This window comes from Aristolochia californica, unplaced genomic scaffold, assembly GCF_029961685.1.
Source record: "Aristolochia californica isolate CCGP_79_NKW_82.1479 unplaced genomic scaffold, dmAriCali1.0.hap1 SCAF_4, whole genome shotgun sequence".
NCBI lineage: Eukaryota > Viridiplantae > Streptophyta > Magnoliopsida > Piperales > Aristolochiaceae > Aristolochia > Aristolochia californica.
In genome coordinates, this window is record NW_027182103.1 from 41688420 (window position 1) to 41709216 (window position 20797).

Below are 20797 nucleotides of genomic sequence, written 5' to 3' on the forward strand. Positions count from 1 at the left end.
TTGTCCTTCCCTTTCTTTCTGAACGGAATCGGATCCACCACGTTGTCCGCCTTTAAATTCTACCACTCACCCTCCCTCACTTTCATCCGTTCAAGCTCCTACCGCTTATATTCCAAGACGATTTTCCGCGCGCTGAAACGCTTCGCTTTGAATGCCAGCAGCCTTAGACCATTATGAATTGACCTCCTACCGTGTCTTGGATGGCTTTCTTACTTCGTTACCCTGCGCTGATTAATTCGAAATCCGGTAGCAGATATGAAATCCCAGGAGTTGAAAAAGCTGTAAAATTTAATTGTGGACTGAGTGGAAAGAGTTGGTTTTCAGCACTAAACCCAGGATAAAAAATGTTGAGGGGAGAATCTCCTATTTGGAGAGCATTTTCTTATGCTCGAAACACTTGGTCCTTGGCTCCTTGGCTCCTTGCCTCATGGAGAGATGAATCATAAATGATTTCCACCAAAGTTCCATAAATTCCTGACTTTTCGTAAATCAACAGAAGATGCCAGCGTCAAGAAAGCAAAAGCTCTGGTATTCAATTATTGGAGAAGAAGAGAGAGACTGTGAGCGGATGACAGAGTGGTAGTGCCTGGTTCATTATCGATAGGAACCCATATGGTTGCAAATCTTTGGTGGCAGATTGGTAACAGCTTCCTATGGTAGCAAGTCTGAACAAAGGAGTGATGGGCGTCACTCCACTAACAAAGGAGCAATCTCAGTCTTCCATGTTGGAAAATTTGGTCTCCCCTCCATGATTTTTATAGAAGTGACCTCAAGACTAGACACCAAAAAGAGAAAGCATACAGAAGAAGCCATGACGAATGGCTTTACCTGCTGCCTTCATTCTATATTAAAAACTCAGCAGTTGGAGCGGACAGATGAGGATAGATTTACTAAGCTTTGTTTTATTTAATTTTCGTTTATCGGTTTCTTATACAGAACTTAAAAAATTATATCCTAGTTTCTGCTCTGGCTTCAGCTTTTTCCTGCTCGGTTCATCCCGCTTATATAGCTGACACACACTACAAATCCTGCCGCTTAATCTTCCACAAGCAAAAACAGAAGAAACTTTCGAGTCACCTTCTTCTTGTGATACTCAATTTGAGTGGCCTCTCTTGATGCTTTCTACAAGTGATTTTGATGATGAAATAGTCCCTACGACTGCAAGCAGAGCTCCAATTGCTATGAGAGTAATATTGAGGATGAAAACTGGAATTGAGACTTGAGAACGACATATCTTCAAGTAGAAGGCGCAGGGCAAGATGATTGAAATGCTAATGCTGATAAGAGATCCGGTGAGTCCAAGCACATGCTGAAAGTAAGGAATTGAAAGAGCTAAAATTAGGATTCCTAGAAGAAGCAACGATCCTGTCGTTCCTCTAATGATCATCCTCATCCTCGAACCGATAGAAGATGGAAGATTATGCTCTAGTTGAAGTGCGATTGGAGCAAACTCAAGCGCGTATTTTGTCATTGGAGTCAGTACGGTAGCCCAGAGTGCGATCTTTGTAGCAATCAAATGGGGAGGCATGCTGAGGGTGATCTGAGAGGACACTGCCGGGCCAAAAAGTTTGGCACCCATGAAGGCCAGAGCTGTATAATGTGCAGTTACTAGCGTGAAGCTCACGAAGCAAACCTGCATTAAATAAGAAGAAGGAAAAAACAAAAAAGTTGAATATTGAAAGTAATAGTAGCTATTACCAGATCGTGTGCGTGAAGATAAAACAACAAGAATTACCTTTGTGAACTTAGAAGGATCCTTCATGGCAGTGTAAATGTTTGGGAAAACAATGTGGCCGGCAAAGCTGAAAATATAAAGCCCAGATATTCCAGGAAAATTTTTCATTCGAAGCGCAGGAATCGTTTTGTTAGCTCCAACACTACCAAATGCTGCTGTCCATGCTACTGTTATAAATATGAGAAAGGACATGAAAATCCCACCAGAGGAAAGAAAAGATATTGAAGAAAGATCTCTCAACCAAAGGCTAGGGAGTGCTACAAGGACAGCAACCAATGTCAGAAGTTGATAGGGCGAGAGATGAACCCCAGGTATGCTAATGTGGGTTCCTCTGAACACTGTAGTCAGGTTGTCACTCAAAGAGATGGTGCATGATACAAGAGCCAGGAAAATCGCTACGTAAATAAATGCAGAAGCTATCACTTTGCCCGTCATCCCAAATGCCTCCTGTCCAATGTCTTGGTAGTCTTTTGATTTGGGGCTCTTACGGAGGCATTTCCCCATGAGATGAGAGGTATAAGTACAGATGATTCCAAGTCCTACGAGAAGGAAAATAGACATCCACCCTCCTTTCTCCAGAGCGTATGGGGTTGATAGCTGTCCCAGGCCTGGCATATGATGATTTAAATATCCGTTACTGAGAAGTCCATGTTCATAATATCTATTTCAGAAACGTGAAGAGCAGTAGAAAAGCTTGGCATGGTATGTTTACCTATAAGAATTCCAGCCATGTTGATGACGGACTGAGCAAAGGAACTATTTCCCTTCACTTGATGCCTACTATCTTGCTTGTCTATCACCACTATCGACAAATCCCCACAAGTACAGACTTATGTTCTCTTCAACACAGGTACCGCACTTGGACAGATCCTTGACAAGCTGCTCTCCCTGCACTGACTCGATTGCGACCTGGTTCGAATTAAGAGGCTGTTTGTTCTTAAGACTTGAAAATTTTGAAATGAGCTTCGACAATCCACTTGACATGTTACTGTCTCCAGCCATCGAAGCTTCACCTAGTGAGATACTTGACACTCACTTGGTGGGGAAGTGGCACTTAGTTATGTATTTATAGGAAGAAATGGTGTATGTTTCTTGTAAGGATAAGATCGCTCAGAATCTCATTGTTGACAGTGGAGTACAGCATGTTGCGATGAATAGCTATGATTCAGCAAATTGGATTGCCAATTTGAAAATTGGGTTTTTAAGTAACTAATGCACAGTACGAAGCTAACATGCTACGTCCTCAAATTCCAGTTCATGTATGCGGAACCGAATTGAGCAAGCTTTGCACTTTCTCTTTCTTCTTATTCTGCTGTGTAGTCTAATTTTCCAGGATGCCGTCATGTTTCACTGAAAGTAAAAACTGACGGCAAACCACCAAACGAGCCTTCGATAGATAGAATAACTTCTCTCAGTGAAAAGAGAACATTTCAAACTTTCCGGAGAAAATGTATTCGGATGATTATACGTAATTTCTCTACATTCAGTGATTAATTAATAAGACTTCCTTTGAAATTCGGTTGCATTTTCTGATCTCAGCTCAACGTAGAATCTTATATGATGCTTTCTCCATGATCGTGTGAGCATGGAATCCATCAGTTACAGAAGTAAGGTCACTTTAGAGGTTGTTTAGATCTTGGAAACAGTATTTTCTCCACCTACATCAAAATCCTCCACTTTGGGGAATCGAATGACCCATTTTGTAGGATGGAATCTCCAGGCGGAGGAAGAGGAAATGAGTTCCCTTCTAGAGAATTGGGGAGGAGAACTCGCACATAGATTCAATTCACGTAAGCTTGGATGAGAATATCAAACGTTCCCATCTTAGTTTGGATGCTTATAGGAGAATAAAAGTTGAAATATATATTCATGTCAGCTTTAAGAATCATATCTACCCAAATTTCTCGTGGGGGGATTAACTTTCCCGTTATATTTCAAAGGAAGAGCCTAAAAGATCGGAGCAGAAACCTCGGAAAAAAGATAAGTGTAACTCCTTCCCAGTTCCCATTAACTAGAAAATTCTTCTCCCAGACGAAAATAACAAAAAAAAAAAAAAAAAAAAAGTTTGGATTCGAATTCGAGCAGCCGACACTTGAGAGGGCCAGCTGAGGTCAGGCAGGTTATTGCGAACATCGCGTAGGCATGGTCAGTGGCGAGCTTGGAATGTGATTCCCACAACGCGAGGTTTGAGATTCTGTTCGACTGCATGTGTGCTGCCGGCAAATGCTAGTTGATCCGATTACTGAGTTCAGATTGCTGAGTATCAACCGAATATGCCTACCACTGGGTATCTCAAACTCCCGTTGTGCTTTCTTTCTCTAGAATGTGATGGCCATGAAAACTGATCATTCCACCGGTTCCTTCGTTGGGAAAAATACGTCGATTAGTTTTGAAAAATTATTCTTCTCAGTTTTTTTTCTAATGAGAGTGTATAGACATGAAATTTTGTGTCCAAATTAGAACCCGATTGACTAGTCAAAATTGAAACTCTTAACAATCGAAGCACAAAATTTTTGTTAACAATTAGTCAACATTCAAAGTCAAACTTTAGTCAGATTTTGGATCGATTATTAAGATCAAAACCCAATTAACGGATAATATGAGTCTGATTGTATTAGATCACCATCAAAATCAAATTAGAGGATATTACCACCTAAATAAAGCAGGTGACACATTAGAGGCTTATTGTATTTGAATGAAAGGTGACTATTTTTGACAATGAAGTGGTACTTAAAGAGTAAAACTGACAATTACATAGCACGAATTAGTGTGACTAGCATTATAGCAAATCTGGGCTCTCAAACAAGTACTAAGGCTTAGATTATTCTTGGAAAAATGGGTTGGTTCAGGTCAAATAGAGCTACTTGAGATCAGTGTTTAACCTAAACCTAACCCATTTTTAATCCTTCAATAATGTAGACCAAGGTCCAAATCGGTTGGGTTTAAATCAAACTACCAAACAAACTTATAACTTTAAAACTAAGAATACATATTATATAAAAATTATGAACATAACTTACTGATAGAGATAGAGATAAACATAGTGATAGATATAAATATGATGATAGAGATAAAGATAACTAGTGTTTGAATTAGAGATGGACTCAAATTGTAGAGTCCTAATCACACCTATAATCTCTCTGTATAATTCTATAAATAGTTTACACTTGATCAATAATAATCATGACAATATTATTTTTCATACCTATATTTTATATGGTATCAGAGCTTCCGATCGATTAATCATAACCAGTCAGCCATCGCTAGAAATCTTTATCGGAAGCAATCTCCGTAGCTGTAGCCCACTGCCGCCGCCCATACCTGGTATTTTCTCTTCCCTTTCTCCGTGCAATCTTGCAGGAGGAATTTTTGAAAAAAAAAAAAAATCTCTACCATCGACCATCCTCGCAGTCGTTGCTGCCCCTACCACCGCCATTGCCTCTCCCACTGAATCCGAACCCCAGACTGACTCTTTGCCCATCGCCAGTCGTTCCTCCCGTGACTGGAATAACCACCTTCGTCGCCAACCGTCTCACCAAAACCCTTCTTCCTTCCCTGTTCCCATCACCATCACCATTGTGCCATAACCACAACGCTGACCACCCCCAACCTGTCGGTGATCTCTCGACGCAGTCTTCGTCGCGATTCTGTCTTGCCAACACCGCCGTTCCTTCTCTCCGTCGTCATCACCGTCGCCACTGTTCGCCCCTCCGGCCACATCACCGACCTCCCCCAGCCAGCCGGCGCCACACAGAACCCCCCGATCTTCCTTTTCTCTTCTCTTGTCGCCGATTTATCGTCGGAATAAGGTCGACTCCGCTGACGCCTGACGCCTGCCGCCATTCGCCCATCCGGCCACAACGCCGACCACCCCCAGCCGACTCCAGTGCCGCTGCTCTACCACTTGTCGATGAAATTCCAACCGCCTCCAGTGTCGCTGCTCTTCCATCGGACGATGCAATTTCGTCCGCACCGCCTCCAGTGCCGCTGCTCTGCCAACTGATGATGAAATTCCGTCCGCACCAGCCGTCTCCAGTGCCGCTGCTATCTCCAAACCACTTCCAAGAACATTATTTTTGAAGATCAAGATTGGACACTCCTGTCTGAGCTCCATCTTGCAGGGGCATGATAGAGATAGAGATAAACATAGTGATAGATATAAAGATAATGATAGAGATAAAGATAACTAGTGTTTGAATTAGATATACACTCAAATTGTAGAGTCCTAATCACTTACAATCTCTCTGTATAATTCTACAAATAGTTTACACCTGATCACTAATAATCACGGAAATATTATTCTTCATTCTTATATTCTATACTTACTAGATAGCAAAGTTATTAAGTCTTACTTGATGAGATGTTCGGGTCTATTTAAACTTGGTTCAATCAGGTCCATCATCGAAAAACGATGTTGCTGATTTTTTACGTGGTTAAGCCTCTTCTCTTCTCTACTTCTTTCCAGTTGAAACTGAGTAAAATTCAGGTCCATTATCGGAAATGGATGTTGCTGATTTTTTACGCGGTTAAGCCTTTTTTATATTAATTTATATTTTTATTTAAAAAGAGTATTTTTGTTTTAAATAATCTAAAGTTTATTTTATATAATTTTTATAATAAAATTTCATATTATTTTTTTATTTTAAAAAATAAATATATATTTTTTAATATTTTTATTTAATTTTAAATTTTTATAATTTATTTTTCATATTAATTGCAAAGTTTCTTTTATTTTTTTTTTAAATTTTGGTGTTTTACATTTTTTCTCTTTTTCTTCTCCTCTGTTCCTTTGTCTTTTTTCTTCTACTCTTATTTTTTTCTTTTTCTTCTTTCTTTCTTTCTCCTTTTTCCTCTCCCTTCTTTTCCCTTTTTTCCCCTCCCGTTCACCTCAAGCCATGTGCCACCTTCTTCCCTCTCACCTCTTTTATTTCTTTATTGGTTCTTCCTTCCTCCTTTTTTTCCTTTTCCTTTCTTCCTTCTTCCTTCTCCTTGACACGCCACAACAATACTCTACTGCTTGTTGTACGGTGAGGAGATTGGGTGTTACATATCCACCACATATTAGTTTTTTGTTCCATGTTGATACAGTGAAGTGTTATGGAATGTTTTAACCTACAACGATGAAATAATTTTCCATCATGAAGGTGGGGGGAAACGATGAGACTAACCAATAGATTTTTTGTGTTCTTATTTATGTTTTGTAGACGAATTATCATGTGTTTCAAAATTTCTTGGGTTTGTCTTAGTTACTAGGCTTGGTAGTCAGAGGAATAATCATATGACCATAAGGTTGACTGAGCTTAATTTTAACAATAATCCAAATTTTATTGGCACCTAAGACAAAAAATAAACATAATGCGTAAAAATACGAGCACAATATAAATATAAATTTTCTTTATATGAAACTAAATATAGGGTAATAACATGTAAATTTTCAAGCATAATATAAAATGAATGAACAACAAAATATTAGACTCATTTGAAGAAAATACTCGATCAAATTGTATCTTAGATAGTTGGGGAGTTGCGATAAAAAGTCATATTGGTGTAAGAAGAAAAAGGTTAATTAAATGTGTCCTAAATCTCACCGTCTTGTGTTTCAGTAATATGAGTGTTTCATTGTTCATAGTCTAATAAAGTTTTGCTAGCATCTAACATTATGGATTTAAATTGTTTAATTGAAATGTGACTGTAAATTCAAGAGACTATAACTTATATGTTAGTTTGTACAAAGTTTGGGATATCCATTCCTCTAAACAAATTCTCAAGTACTAAATATACTCATACAACTCTTCAATCATCATGTAGGATAGTTTCGGATTTGGAAATTTGAGCGGACTAATCTACCAACAAAGATCAAATCATACGGCTCTTCCTCCTAATCTATGTTCACTATGTAACATAAATACTACATAATTAAAAATCATATTCAATAACTAAAACTACAAGATAAAATTAAAAGTATTTACAAGATGTATTGTATGATTTTATTGCAATTGTTGAATACCTTTGGAAATGCATATTTTTTGGTTGGATTGTAAATTTGTAATGGTGTCTACTTTGCACCAAAAGTTAAAATCTTCGACTTTGACTATAATCTAGTATTAGGCAAAGAATGTAGTTAAATCTTGGTCGAACCAAATGCTAAAATCTAATCATGCCTAGTTTACTACTAATAATCTATCATGTCAACGGATGAATCTTGAAATTGAATTGGATTCAACCTCATCCTTAGGGTTTGTTTAGAACCCATAGAAAAGTAAAGAAAATAAAAGAAAAGAAAACATAAGGAGAGAGAAAATTATTTTCTGTTATTTGGCAGTAGATAAATTATTGAGAGAAAACAAAATAAGTGAGAAAATCATTTTTATCATTTTCTCTCATTTGAGAAGAAAATAAAAGAAATAGAAACTTGAAATAATCTTAATCATAAAAAAATTAAATATTACTATTTTTTTTCATTTTCCATGTGTATCAAAATAAGAGAAACTATATTTCTCTCTCGTGGAAAATGAGTATCCAAAAAAGAGAAAAGAAACTTTTCTTTTTCTCTTTTTCTTTCTTTTCTCTCCTCTTTCTGTGTTCCGACCACAACTTTAATGTGCAGATCTTATTCAGATTTTCAAATGGCCGAATGCTGATCCTTTGGGACCTTATACTTCTGTTTTTTTTACAGCATGCTAAGATCATTTTTTTTAAAATGCGGGTAACTTGTATTTTGGGCGGAATCTGTCTTATTACTCGGCCTGCACTGACCGGATCCGATATTAACCACCAGCTCGATCCAGCCCGATTTCTGAATACCCCAGCTGCCACAGTTTGTTCCGAGTTCGAATTGGGAGTATGTACTTGAAGACGGACCGACCCATTTACGGCTGTGGACCTCCTCACAAATCTTTCCCGTTGCGGGCACTCTGTTCCTGATCTTTCCTGTTGCGGGCACTCTGTTCCTGCGGCCGTCGTCCCTTCTCGCATTACGGTCGGGCACTGTCTTTGCCACTGCCGTCTTTATCCAGCTTATGTTGCCCTCATCGTGTAAGTATAAACCATCATCTCTCTCGATCTATACAGGCAACGGGACTATAGAGCTAATTTTTAATAACACATCAGTTCATTCATAATAACCCTGGAGAACCCAGAGATAATCCCGGTAATAAATTCATTTTTTCTATGATCTTCATCTATTCGTTTTCTTAAAGGTTTTCAATGTCTATTTATTTTGTGACCCATGTATCAGTTGTCATTCAGCTGGTGCTATTCCTGTTGTTTTACTTGATTCATATGTTGAGATTTTCATTGTTCTATACTTTGTGGTTTCTAACCACTGAAACCAAAGATTTTTCTTTTTAACCAAATAAAAGAAATTATTTATGTTTTGAGGGACAGGTATTCACAAGCGTAGCCTGTTTATTCAACTTGTTAATTTTGTATAAGTGGTTGGTTAGACTAGGAGTTTCTGAGTTCAATCATTAACAAATTAAGTCAATAGCTAGGTTGATTATCTTATGTGGAAAAACATTTTGTGATGTGTTAAGAGACACCCACAGGTGTAGGGGTAGCATGACTAGTAAGTAAGGAGAACTTTCATAGAGATGACATAGAATTATAATTATGCAAGTTGGTATATGTCTTCTTATGTCTTTTTCCTTTTGAAGTATGTAACCCCAAGAGCATTGTAGTCATTGTAAACACTTTCACACAACTATAAATATAGCCTCAAGGCATGGAGTAGAGCATTCATGCCTCTTCCTCTTGGCTCAAATTCTTCCATACACATCTCTCTCTTTCCCTCTTCATTCTCTCCCTTGGTTTCTTCTCTTCTCTCTTCCCAGAGCTAAAATTCCTCTTCTCTCCTTCCCTTGAGATCTCTTGTGTTTATGTCTTGACCCTAGAATTCAACATGATGTTTTTCCTATCGCACTAGATTAGTTTATAATAGTGACCTATATGAAGTGGACTCTCGTTGGGCCATTGATATAGGGCATACTAGAAAATAAGGTTTTTGTGCCAGCTAGTCTCATAAACAGTTATAGTGAATAGGTTCAACTTGTCATCGTATTAAAGCTAATCTTGTTTGTGTAATCAGAGCAAGCTGAGTACTATTAACAGGTTTCTGAGTGGTTATTCTAACAGAAACAGAATTCTCGTATCCTAGCGGCCAAGTGGGTTAAAATTGTAATTGTAGTTAGTGTACATATGACTTCTAGAAAAACTAATGAAATATACCTTTACTTGCTAGTAAGTAAAGTTTTTCAGTTGACTAGGCAAAGGATTTGAAGTAGTTGTGTTGTTTTGTTTCGAATTTTCAAAATTAAGATCCTTAAACCAGGTTACAACATCCTTTTCTCCTGCTGTAAGACTTCTTTGTGAATTCTGTCAAGGTGACTTTCAATGGAGCTTTTGACTTCATCAAGAACTTTGAAAACTTGATCCCGTTTCTCTTTCCCAACCCAATGAAACTTGAAGCTATTACATGGGAGAACACCTATATATTTTTGAAAGAAGCCATATTAGGCCATTAACGCAGCAAGCTTAAAGCCAGAGCTATAAGTGTTTGTTTAGCAAATTCATATGTTAAAATTAGTTATCTGTATTTAAAATTAAAATTTGTTCTTCCGAAATAGCTAATTTTAAGCCATTTTCTAGGAAAAGGTACCAATACCTCTAGGAAAACAGGTGAGATTTTTAAGGCAGTGCTGAGAAATTCAGTAGCAATTTCCCAGTTTATAAGTCAATTTCAGAAAGAAAAAAAGGAGAAGAAACCGTTCTTGTTTATGAGTTAAAAATTTCAACCCAAGAAGGAAAGAAAATATTCCAGTTATGATTCATTATCACATAAAAAATAAAAAATACGATTCACAATCACATAAAATTTAAAGATAAAAAATATGATTCACTATCCCATAAAAAATAAAAAATATGATTCACTATCATATAAAGAACAAAAAAAATAAAAAAAGGTTCCTCTTAATAAGTTGCTCACTTGTGCTTTTTCATGTTAAATTTTCAGCTTTCCTTGGCTATTACTCCCAGGTAGAGGCATTGACAAAGCAAAAATGGTTATTGAATCCATAGGATGATAATGATTATTTAAATTTAAGTATGTTTAATTTGGTTTACAAGTCATGGGTTAAATACTAGAGCTAATTTACCTTGAAATACGAGATATACTCAGAGAAAAACTCTGACTGAAGCTGAAAGAGAGACTTGCCATCTAGATCTGAAGTTTACTTCCACATGTGTTTATTTTTTCATTAATCTTTGAAGTTCTTTTGTCTCATGGACAATTCTTATTCATTTGACTGTTTTTGTCCATTAGGATCTTGGTTTTTGTTCTTCATTCCAGTTTTATAAAACTCATCTTAGTTGCCAGTGATGTTTGCATCACATATATTCCTCTGTTCATGTAGCGACATTGTTAGATTCTTTAGTCTAGCTCATTTTTCTCCTTTTTTACTTTTGCTTTCTGTTTAATAGGATGCTTATTTTTCTAAACAGTGGCAAGGCACCATCAAAGTGTAGTATCAAATCCTGTTGGCATTTAGATTTTTTGTATAAGATAGTGTGAATACTGATGTTTAATTTAAGAACTATTTGGATGGCTGTGGGACTATGAAACTGCACTGTTGCATAACTTGTACTGTTCTCCTCTAATTTCTAACCGAATTTCAAATTTCCAGTATAGCACTTTTCATATTTGATCCTGTACAACACTAGTCTTATAAAGTACCCATAATGCTGTTTAACTTGGTCCATGCTAATCATGTAGTGATTGTGTTGCATGCCCTTAAACTTCTATATTATTCTAATGCCCTGGATGTTTTAATCCCCTGTTATCTGGTTTTCTGCGGAATTACAGGAAAAACAACAAAAATAATTTCTATGAATGGAGCTTCAAAGTTTAGCAGCATTCAAGCAGCCTTTTCCTACTGTGTACAACAAGTACGGACTTATGATTATCATCACTACCTCTGCCTCCTCCAGCTTCCGCCAACCATGCGAAAGGCAGCATTTGCTCTAAGGGCTTTTAATGTTGAAACAGCCAGGGCAATGGACGTTGTTTCTAATCCTATGATAGGCGTCGGCCGCCTGCTTTGGTGGCAGGAAGCCATTGACAAGATCTTCTCCAAAAAGAAGGTTGAACATCCAACTGCACAAGCCCTCTCGGCTGTAATATTAGAGCATAAAATCAGCAAGAGCTGGCTCAAGCGGTCAGTGGAAGCTAGGATAAATGATGCGAATAGGGAGGAGAATGACATTCCAAGTAATATTGGAGAGCTGGAGAAATATGCTGAAGACACTATGTCTACTCTCATGTATTTGACTCTCCAAGCAGGTGGCATCCACTCAACTGCAGCTGATCATGCAGCCTCACATATTGGAAAGGCAAGTGGGCTTCTCTTGCTGCTTAAATCTTTACCCTACCATGCAAGTCGAGCTGGACAGGCTACTTATATACCAGCAGATGTTGCAACTAATCATGGGATTCTATTAACAGAGGGAGGTAGATCAGAGATTCGCATGGAGCCGAGTGAAGGGCTCTCAAATGCCGTGTTTGATATGGCATCAGTGGCCAGTATCCACCTGAAAAAGGCCAGAGAATTAGCAGGGACGGTGCCAAGAGAGGCTTTCCCGGTGTTGTTGCCTGCAGTCCCGGCACAGGTTCTTCTGGATTCACTGGAGCGGAGTCACTTTAATGTGTTTGATCCCAGATTGGCACGGGGTGCTCTGGGTATTTCACCGCTATGGTACCATTTAAAGCTGCAGTGGTGTGCATGGAGAAGAAGTTACTGATTTTAACTTTTCTTGTCCAATTGGAAAGGGGTGACAACTGTGAAGAAGGGCTTCTAAAGCTGGTTTTCCTTTCCAGCATATCGGTCTTATGAAGCAGATGTCTTCTGTATCCATGAGGTTGAATTGCAGGTTTTTCACTTCCAATTGGAATAAAAGGTTTCGTGCACATCTTAAGAAAAATGATTTATACGTTTGGAGTTGTCAGCCTAGTTTCTTTTCTCCGAACTTCAAGGGTGGAAGGGATTATTCTGTGTTACGACTAAATTTTCCTTATTCTGGAGCTGATAAAGGGAAGGGTCTGTTTGGAACCCCTAGAAAAGAAAAGAAAGAGAAAAAGAAATAGAAAAGAGAGAGAAAAGAAAATAAAAGAAAAAAAAATAGGTTTTTTTTCTCTTGTTTGAATGCCCATGGAAACTAAGAGAGAAAACAGAGGAGGAACCATGTTGGATGCAGAAGGAAAATGGAAAAAAAAATAAAATTCAATTCAACCATGTTGGAAAAGTATTTGGTCAAAGTCATGACAGATAACTGTTAATCATATGTAACTTATTTCTTGTAACCCAAAGGGATCGACCAATTTGTATAGGGATCGACTATTATTTGAATGTTACATTTTTAAAAAAAAATTATCCATCTTGGTTATGGATATTGTGTATCCTAAATTTAGCATTTATCTATCATAGTTTCCTCGTAATGCACATTTGAGGAAAAAGCATGCACCTCTGCCCGTCGACATTTGCACCATTTATAGCGCCATCACCACTACCTTCATTTTGATCCATACAAGAACCTACAACAAAGACCTCACGCTTGAAAAAGCAAAGCTCGGAGGAACATTCATAGGTATTGTGCCACAACTGCGATTCCATCTTGCCCAAATGGATAATCGGAAGGAGGCACATTTTGTGACGTAGTTGACGGAGTGGGGTTGGAGATTCATTGGTTTCAGGGGAAGGGATTCGGTGAAGCATGCATGATCAGTGTTGCCTGATTGAAGAAGTACTCATTAGAAAGGAGAAAAAGAAACAAAAGGCAAAACAAATAATCATCATTTGTCCAACTCAAAGGGGCCAGTGATGGTTCAAATATTTTCTTTTCGCTGAAAAGAGTGAAATGCATACAATAAGGAATAGTGGAGATCCTCAGCCATGACTACAGTCGTCAAGAACGGTTTCCAAGGTTGACCCAAATACGTCTTCACGTCACTAAACTGGTTTTAAGGCTTGGTCAGATATTCCTTGAGTAACAATTTTGTTTGGATGGTTTCCTCTCGGTTTGTGGATGCTTATGTTGCAGTCATGAAACATAGTCACAACGACGTCTTTGATGATGAAATTTATGAAGTCGTAAATGTCGCATTGTTTATAGAACTGATAGTTGAGTTTGGCGTAGAGAGAAGCTAAAGTAAGGGAGAGAAGGAGAGGGAAGTGTCTAGAGATGGGCGAGTGTATTGGCACTAGGAGGGAAGGAAGCTTTATGGCCCATCAATTGAGGAGGATGGAAAGGTATGAGATTTCAAATAAGCCTAATAAAATTTTCTCTACCCTTATCTATTTCTTCTTTTCTCTTGGAATTCCATCATTTTAAGTTGGAAAATATTATAACTAAGAGAAAAGCTATATTTCTCTTTCATTTTCCTTTCTCTCCATGTTCTCTTATGCCAAACATCAAAAAATCACTTTCTCCTTTTTTCTTTTCTTTTCTTTTCTAGGGATTCCAAACAAACCCTAAAGGGTTAATGTTTCCCGATTTGTTCAAAACTTGAAATTTTATATCAAGAGTGATTCTAAAGTTAACCTATCTAGAATCCGTTTAAAAGGACCAAAAACAAGCAAATGTAGATCTACAAACAGAAAGAAAGAAATAAAAATAAAATTTAATCAAATATATAATCCAATTAAAACAACATACATCTCCAAAGTATTCAACAATTGCTAGAAAATCAAATAATACATATTTGAACTTGTAGATGGGAAGCTGAAATTATGAACTTGTAGGCCGAATAGCGGAATAGGAAGGGACAGATAAAGAAGACAGGTTTGGTTCCCAAGGTGGTCAATTAGGATTAAACATCCCAAATCCAAATTCCCTCGGCCTCCTTTCCCATACAAAATGATGTCACGAATCTGAGCTAATCTCCTCGCTCTGCCCTACAAGATTGACCGTGACAAATAGGCTAGCATGCGTCTTGGTTTTTCTTTGCATTATTGGAGCAACAAATAGTATACTATTACACCTTCGGCCTACCTTTACCCCTGCTTCTTCTTATATTCAGACCATTGATGTATATATAGACAGGAAAATGTGTTGGACTTTACATTCCTTAATACATATCAGTAATCACTAGTATGTCAAATTTGTAATTAGCCATTGTTATCTCCACCTCGAGACCGTTAAAATCTGTTATTAATTATTTATTAGATCTATCTCCAACTAAAAACTATGTTAAGAAATAAACAAAATATACTAAGTAATATGTATCTTGTACCACATGCATGCTTTTAAGAATTTGAAACATATCAAATAATAAGTAAATTATACAATTGATACGCTTTGTAAGGTTTGGTGAGGAACAAACATAGAGGAGGGTGAAGAGTTTGATTACTTTTGCTGTTAATTTTAACTTGTTTTAGTTAATTCTTGTGTGTTTATTTATCTTTTTGATTAAAAAAAGTATAAGGTCAAGCTTACAGTTTATAAATGGAAGCAATCATATTACAAATACACTGGATTTTTAGGTGGTTCATAATCTTTTCGTAGATTGCTGGTCCACCCGCCAAAATGTTTTTAGTACCCTGAATCTCCACTAAGTTTAGGTTACCCCATGACATCTACATCAAATTGCAATTAAGACCGATTACAGTGTTTCCCGAATAGGGACTTATGTCACTCAATTGACTATAATAACCAATTCACAATAACACACTCCTACATAAATTACAACAACTTAGGCGCACTAGCCTTCACCCACACAAAGGGATTTTCCAATAATTCATTAGGCTATACAAGCCTACACCCGTACATGGATTTTCGGCAACTCACTAGGCACACAAGCCTAGATCCACAAAAGAATTTTTAGCTTTGCTTGTCTACACAAGGTCTTATGGCTCCCACAATAACAAACACTATGAAAATTAAACTTCTCTAGCAAAATTTTCACTAGCAGAACTTTCTCTAAGAAAAACATTTGCTAGCAAAATTTGCTGGGGCATTTTTGTTGGGAAATGCTTCTCCTAGTGAATTTAAAATTTTGCTGGCAGAAGTCGCAATCCTACCCAGTGTAATTAAAAGATTTTGTTGACTGAGATTTTGTAGTGAAATGTCTTTGATTTTGTTGGTAGAGGGGCCCTTCTAATGTGCATCCCCTGACAACAAATTTAAGAAATTCATCGGTAGAGATGCAACCCTACCAGTGAATTCTTAATTTCAGTTAGCGGAAGTAAATTAATTTTCTTTGTTTAATAAATAAATTCAATAAAATAAAAATAATCAATCGAATATAAAATTAAAAATATAAAAATATGTATAATAAAATCCTAGAAAAATAGAAATTAGGAAAATCTTTTCAAAATATAAAAAAATTATAAATTATAAAAAATAATAAAAATATGTACTCCATCAACGGGAGGATCTGGGGGTAACTTGCTTTGAGTCTACATCTACTGAAAGAACCATTGTATCTTCATCTTACTTGTGAGTCTGCATTTGCTGAAGAACCATAATATCTTCTTCTCTAAGTTCTTCATCTTTCAATCCCATTCCTCAGTAATACGATTTTGTATATTTCTCAACTACTCCTGAGTTTGGGACAACATCTCTGTAGTTTCATGCAACTCCTACTCTATACATGTAACCAATTAAGATGAAGATGGTCGGGCCTTTCCTTGTTCTATTGTCACCGACGATGGACTAATGGCCAAAGGAGAGGGACGTGGGCTTAGAACCACAAGAGGATTTTCAATACTACCTACCTACACAAGGTCTTATGGCTCCCATGATAGTAAATCTAATATGTCAACCTCTATTTCTGAACTACAACAACTCTCAAATTCTTTGGGACAAAAACAATCTTGGCCACTCGAGGCTTGACACAAATTGCAAGGATTAGGCTAACAATATAACCAAATGTAATTTCTCTCCCAATAGACTAATTTAACGATCTAAGCTCAAACAAACAGGCAAACCATTCTAAGTACCTACTCGATTTAATCACCAACATAAAATAGTCTTTAATGACTTAATTTTAAAAGTTAAGACAAGTTCCTTTTTCTTTCAAGTTTCTTTCTTTCATTCTTCTTTTTCATTCTTTCTTATTTCTTTCTTTCTTTCTCTTCTTCAATCTTCCCTTCTCATTTTTATTTCTTTCTTCTTTTGCTTTATCTATTTTGTTTTTTTGTCTTGTTTTATTTTTTATTTCTCTTTGTTTCTTTTTCTTTGTTCATTCTTTCTTCGTTTTACTTTATTTTCCTCTTTTCCTTTCATTCATTCATTCTCCTTCTTTTTCTTTCTTATTTCTTTCTTTCTTTCTTCTTTTTTCCATTCTTTCTTATGTCTTTCTTTCTCTTTATTTTTTCTCCAATCATTCATTCTTCTTTCTTTTTCTTTGTTTTTTTATTTTTTATTTTTCCTTTCTTATTTTTTTCATTCATTTTTTCTCTTCTTCTTTCTTCCTTTCTCCTTCTCTTTCTTTCTTATTTATTTTTTCTCGAACTTTCTTATTTCTTTGTTTCTCTTTCTTGTTTCTTCTTCTTTCATTCTTCTTCTTTCCTTTTCCACTTTTCTTTCTTATATTTTTCTTATTTCCTTCTTCTTTCACTTTTCCCTTTTGTTTTTTTTTTTTTTTTTCTCTCTTTTTTCATCTTCATTATTTCTTTCTTATTTCTTTCTTTTTCCTTTCTTTTTTCTTTCATTCTTTCATTCTTTTATTCTCTTCTTCTTTCTTCCCTTCTCCTTCTTTTTATTTCTTATTTCTTTCTTTCTTTCTTTCTTCTCTGTTCATTCTTTGTTACTTCTTTATTGCTTTCTTATTTCCCTTTCTTCCTTTTATTTTTTCTTGTTTTATAATTTTTTCTTTATTTATCATTCTTTTTTTATTCCATTCTATCTATCTGTTTTTCTTTCTTCTCTTTCCATTCTTTTTTTCTCTTTCTTTTTCTTCATTCATTCATTCATTTCTTTCTTTCTTCTTTCTTTCTTTTTTATTTCTTTCTTTCCCTTCTTTTTTCTTCCCTTCTCCTTCCTTTTCTTCCATTCCTTTCTTATTTGTTTCCTTTCTTTCTTTTTTCTCATTTTTATTTTTTCCTTTTTTGTCTTATTTATTTCTTTTTTCTCCATGATGATTTATTTTGTGTTAAATGAGTTGTTTGTGTGATTAAGTTTTTTTCTTTTGAAAACTGGAAAGATAAATAATAAAGTTCTAATAAGTTTTTTAATTCAAATTTATTTCAATCTTCATATTATTTGGTTGTTAATTTTTAGGTTTGATGACGATTTTAAAGGGGCAAAAGAGTCATTGATAACAAACTTTTGAAGTTGTTGTGAAGATAAAAAAAATTGACCATGTGAAGATAAAAAGTTTTAAACTTGTGAAGATAAAAATGTTTTGAAGTTATTTGAAAGATAATGATTGTAATTTTCATTGGTTCTTTCAACATATGTATACTCAGAGCCGTCCTCTTCTAGATCCTTGCAAAGATGGGTCTAGATAGTTTATTATTTTTACATGATTTTTATATTTTTACTATATTTATATATAACATGGAAAATATCATTGTTAAAATGTTAAAATTATAATTTTTATTCTTTCCCAATGAAATTCAATTTTTTATTGGAAAAGCAGCAAATAATATAAACAGTGATAAAATACCATCTTTCAGTGAATGTGTAAATTCATTGGGAGAAAGTATCCTCTCAGCCAACAAATTTAAGATTTTGCTACTAGGGAGTATCCTCTTTGCCAACAAATTTAAGATTTTGCTACTAGGGAGTATCCTCTTTGCCAACAAATTTAAAAAATTGTGCCTATCTTTGCCAGTGAAATTTGTTGGTACAAATTTTAATTTATGGCAACAAATTTACAAATTCGTTGGCAGAAGTTCTACTAGTGAAAACACACAAGCAAATTCTTCCAGCAATTTGTTCATTGTGAGAACTTCTCCCAATGAATTTTGGACTTCCACTAGCAAAAAGTTCGAGTCACTAAAGATTATATGGGCTACCTATATTTCAAATCAAATCATTAAGGGCGGCTAGTTTAAGCTATTGATTGTATTGGTAGGTACTCAAGATTGGTGTACCTATTTGTTTGTATTTGGATTATCAAATCAGCCTATCGATAGGTAATATACATTTTGCTACTTTGTAAGTAAGTAATCCTTGCAATTGGGGTCAAGCCTTGAGTAGGCAGGACCATTTACACCTTAAAGAATTTGAGAGAAGCTATTGTGGTTGAGACATAGGGGTTGGCAAATTGAATTTACTATTGTTTGAATTGTAAGACCTCGTGTAGATAGGCAATGTTAAAAATCCTTTTGTAGGTCTAAGCTGGTGGTTAGTAAGACACTAAAGATTCACGTGTGAGTCAGAAGACCTTGTGTAGGCAGGCGGTGGGTCTAAACTGGTGTGCCCAGTGAGGTACTAAAAATTCTAGTGTGGTTTTAGGCTTATGTAGCCTAGTGAGATGCTAGAAAATCCCTTTGTACATTTAGGCTGGTATGTTTAATTAGTTGTTGTAAATCTAGTTGATGGTGTGCTATTGTAAATTGGTTGTTGTGGTCAATTGAGTGGCTACGTCTCCGTCTAGACAATATTATAATCAACCTTAGAGGCAATTTAATGTAGATCCCATAGGGTAACCCAAACATAGTGGAGCCTCAAAGTGCTAAAAACATCTTGGGGGTGGATTACCTATCTAATAGATGGATTATGAACAACCTAAAAAAAATTGTGTACTTGATATGTGATTGTTTTCATTTATACTTGATTATTGTGCATTAACATAAATTTTTAAATCGGTCTTGTGCTTTTGATTATTGAAAAGATAAATACAATCACACCAGAATTAACCAAAAGAAGTTAAAATTAACAGTAAAAGTTAACAAACCTATTCACTCCCCTCTAAGTTTGTTACTCATAGGACATTAGAACACTCCCTCCCCCATTAGTGATGTGACGCTACAAGAGCTGTCTTTCTTAAATGATGACAATTTGACCATCCTTACGAGATGATCGGCTATTAACCCATGGTTAAATGTCATATGAACATTTTTTTTTTCTTACTACTATGTGTTTTATCTGTAAACTTTTTAAATAGAAAGGTAAAAACCTTAAAAATGGAATTGTTATCAACCTAATTGGTATTAGAGGCATTTCTGGTTAGTAAAGTGACTGATACCGTTGTTGGGCAGCAAACATTAGCAAACTACTTAGTCAATGGGACTGGAGAATATTGGGCTCAATTAGAGGCATTTCCTTGTTTCCCAACCCTAGTGCTAAGTTAAACTGAGATCATGTTCTAGTACATTTTCATCTACTTATTGAAGCTTCAAGGTTTCTATATCATAGCTCTTCTAAGACTTACTTCCTTAAAAATAAGATAATCTAAGCAAATTTCTGAACACGATCAGGCATGAATGTTATTGGCCCCACTACAGGGAAGGAAGGCTTCTCTTTTGATGAAACTCTGTATTTTTCTTCCATTTATATTTTTTATTAGGACCCCCATAAAAAACCATACACGTAGTTGGGGAATAGACTCAATTATCCAAACCCTTTTAAAAGCTCAAAACTGAAGTGAATTTCATGTGGATAGGCCTTTAAGAAAGTCTTTTGATTATTCAAACATTGTCTTAGATACGGGGGGAAGTTAGGACTGCAAATCTTTCAAACAGGTATATCTTGCATGCAGTGCTCGAATCTTAGCTTTATTCCTAACATTGACGAACTCCACTTTTGTCCTTTCTTCCCCACAGCAAAAGAAAGAAAACAATGTCACGTGAGACCTTCTTGCTGTTTCCAGTCAAACACAGGAACATTCAACCCTAGAAAGCACTTATTAAAAGAAAAAAAAAGGGGGGCGTGAGCTTACTTATTAATTTGATACGAAGGATTCTTCCTTCGTTTTTAAGAGATTATATTATGCTTTAGCGTGGCATGATGACCCCCTCAAGCCCCTCCCCCTCCCCACCTTTTTTGTCATTTCAGGCATGAGCTTTCTCAAGACGAGTTAGCATACCATATATAGCTCCGTCTAGGGTTCGTTTAGAACCC

General features: G+C 36.0%; 2 protein-coding genes across 2 annotated transcripts; one reads left to right on the top strand and one right to left on the bottom strand.

The window, feature by feature from the left end:
- Positions 1-1093: 1093 nt before the first annotated feature.
- LOC137963352 (amino acid transporter AVT1H-like) lies at positions 1094-2737 on the bottom strand. The gene is given in 4 exon segments (XM_068810486.1): positions 1094-1633; positions 1736-2343; positions 2448-2562; positions 2564-2737. Coding segments are annotated over 4 exon segments (1437 nt in total).
- Positions 2738-8562: 5825 nt separating this feature from the next.
- On the top strand, positions 8563-12820 carry LOC137963726 (uncharacterized). Its single transcript, XM_068810898.1, has 2 exons — positions 8563-8770; positions 11595-12820. The coding sequence occupies exon 2, from the start codon at positions 11618-11620 to the stop codon at positions 12527-12529; it is 912 nt and encodes a 303-aa protein (XP_068666999.1). The 5' UTR covers positions 8563-8770; positions 11595-11617; the 3' UTR covers positions 12530-12820.
- Positions 12821-20797: the final 7977 nt, after the last annotated feature.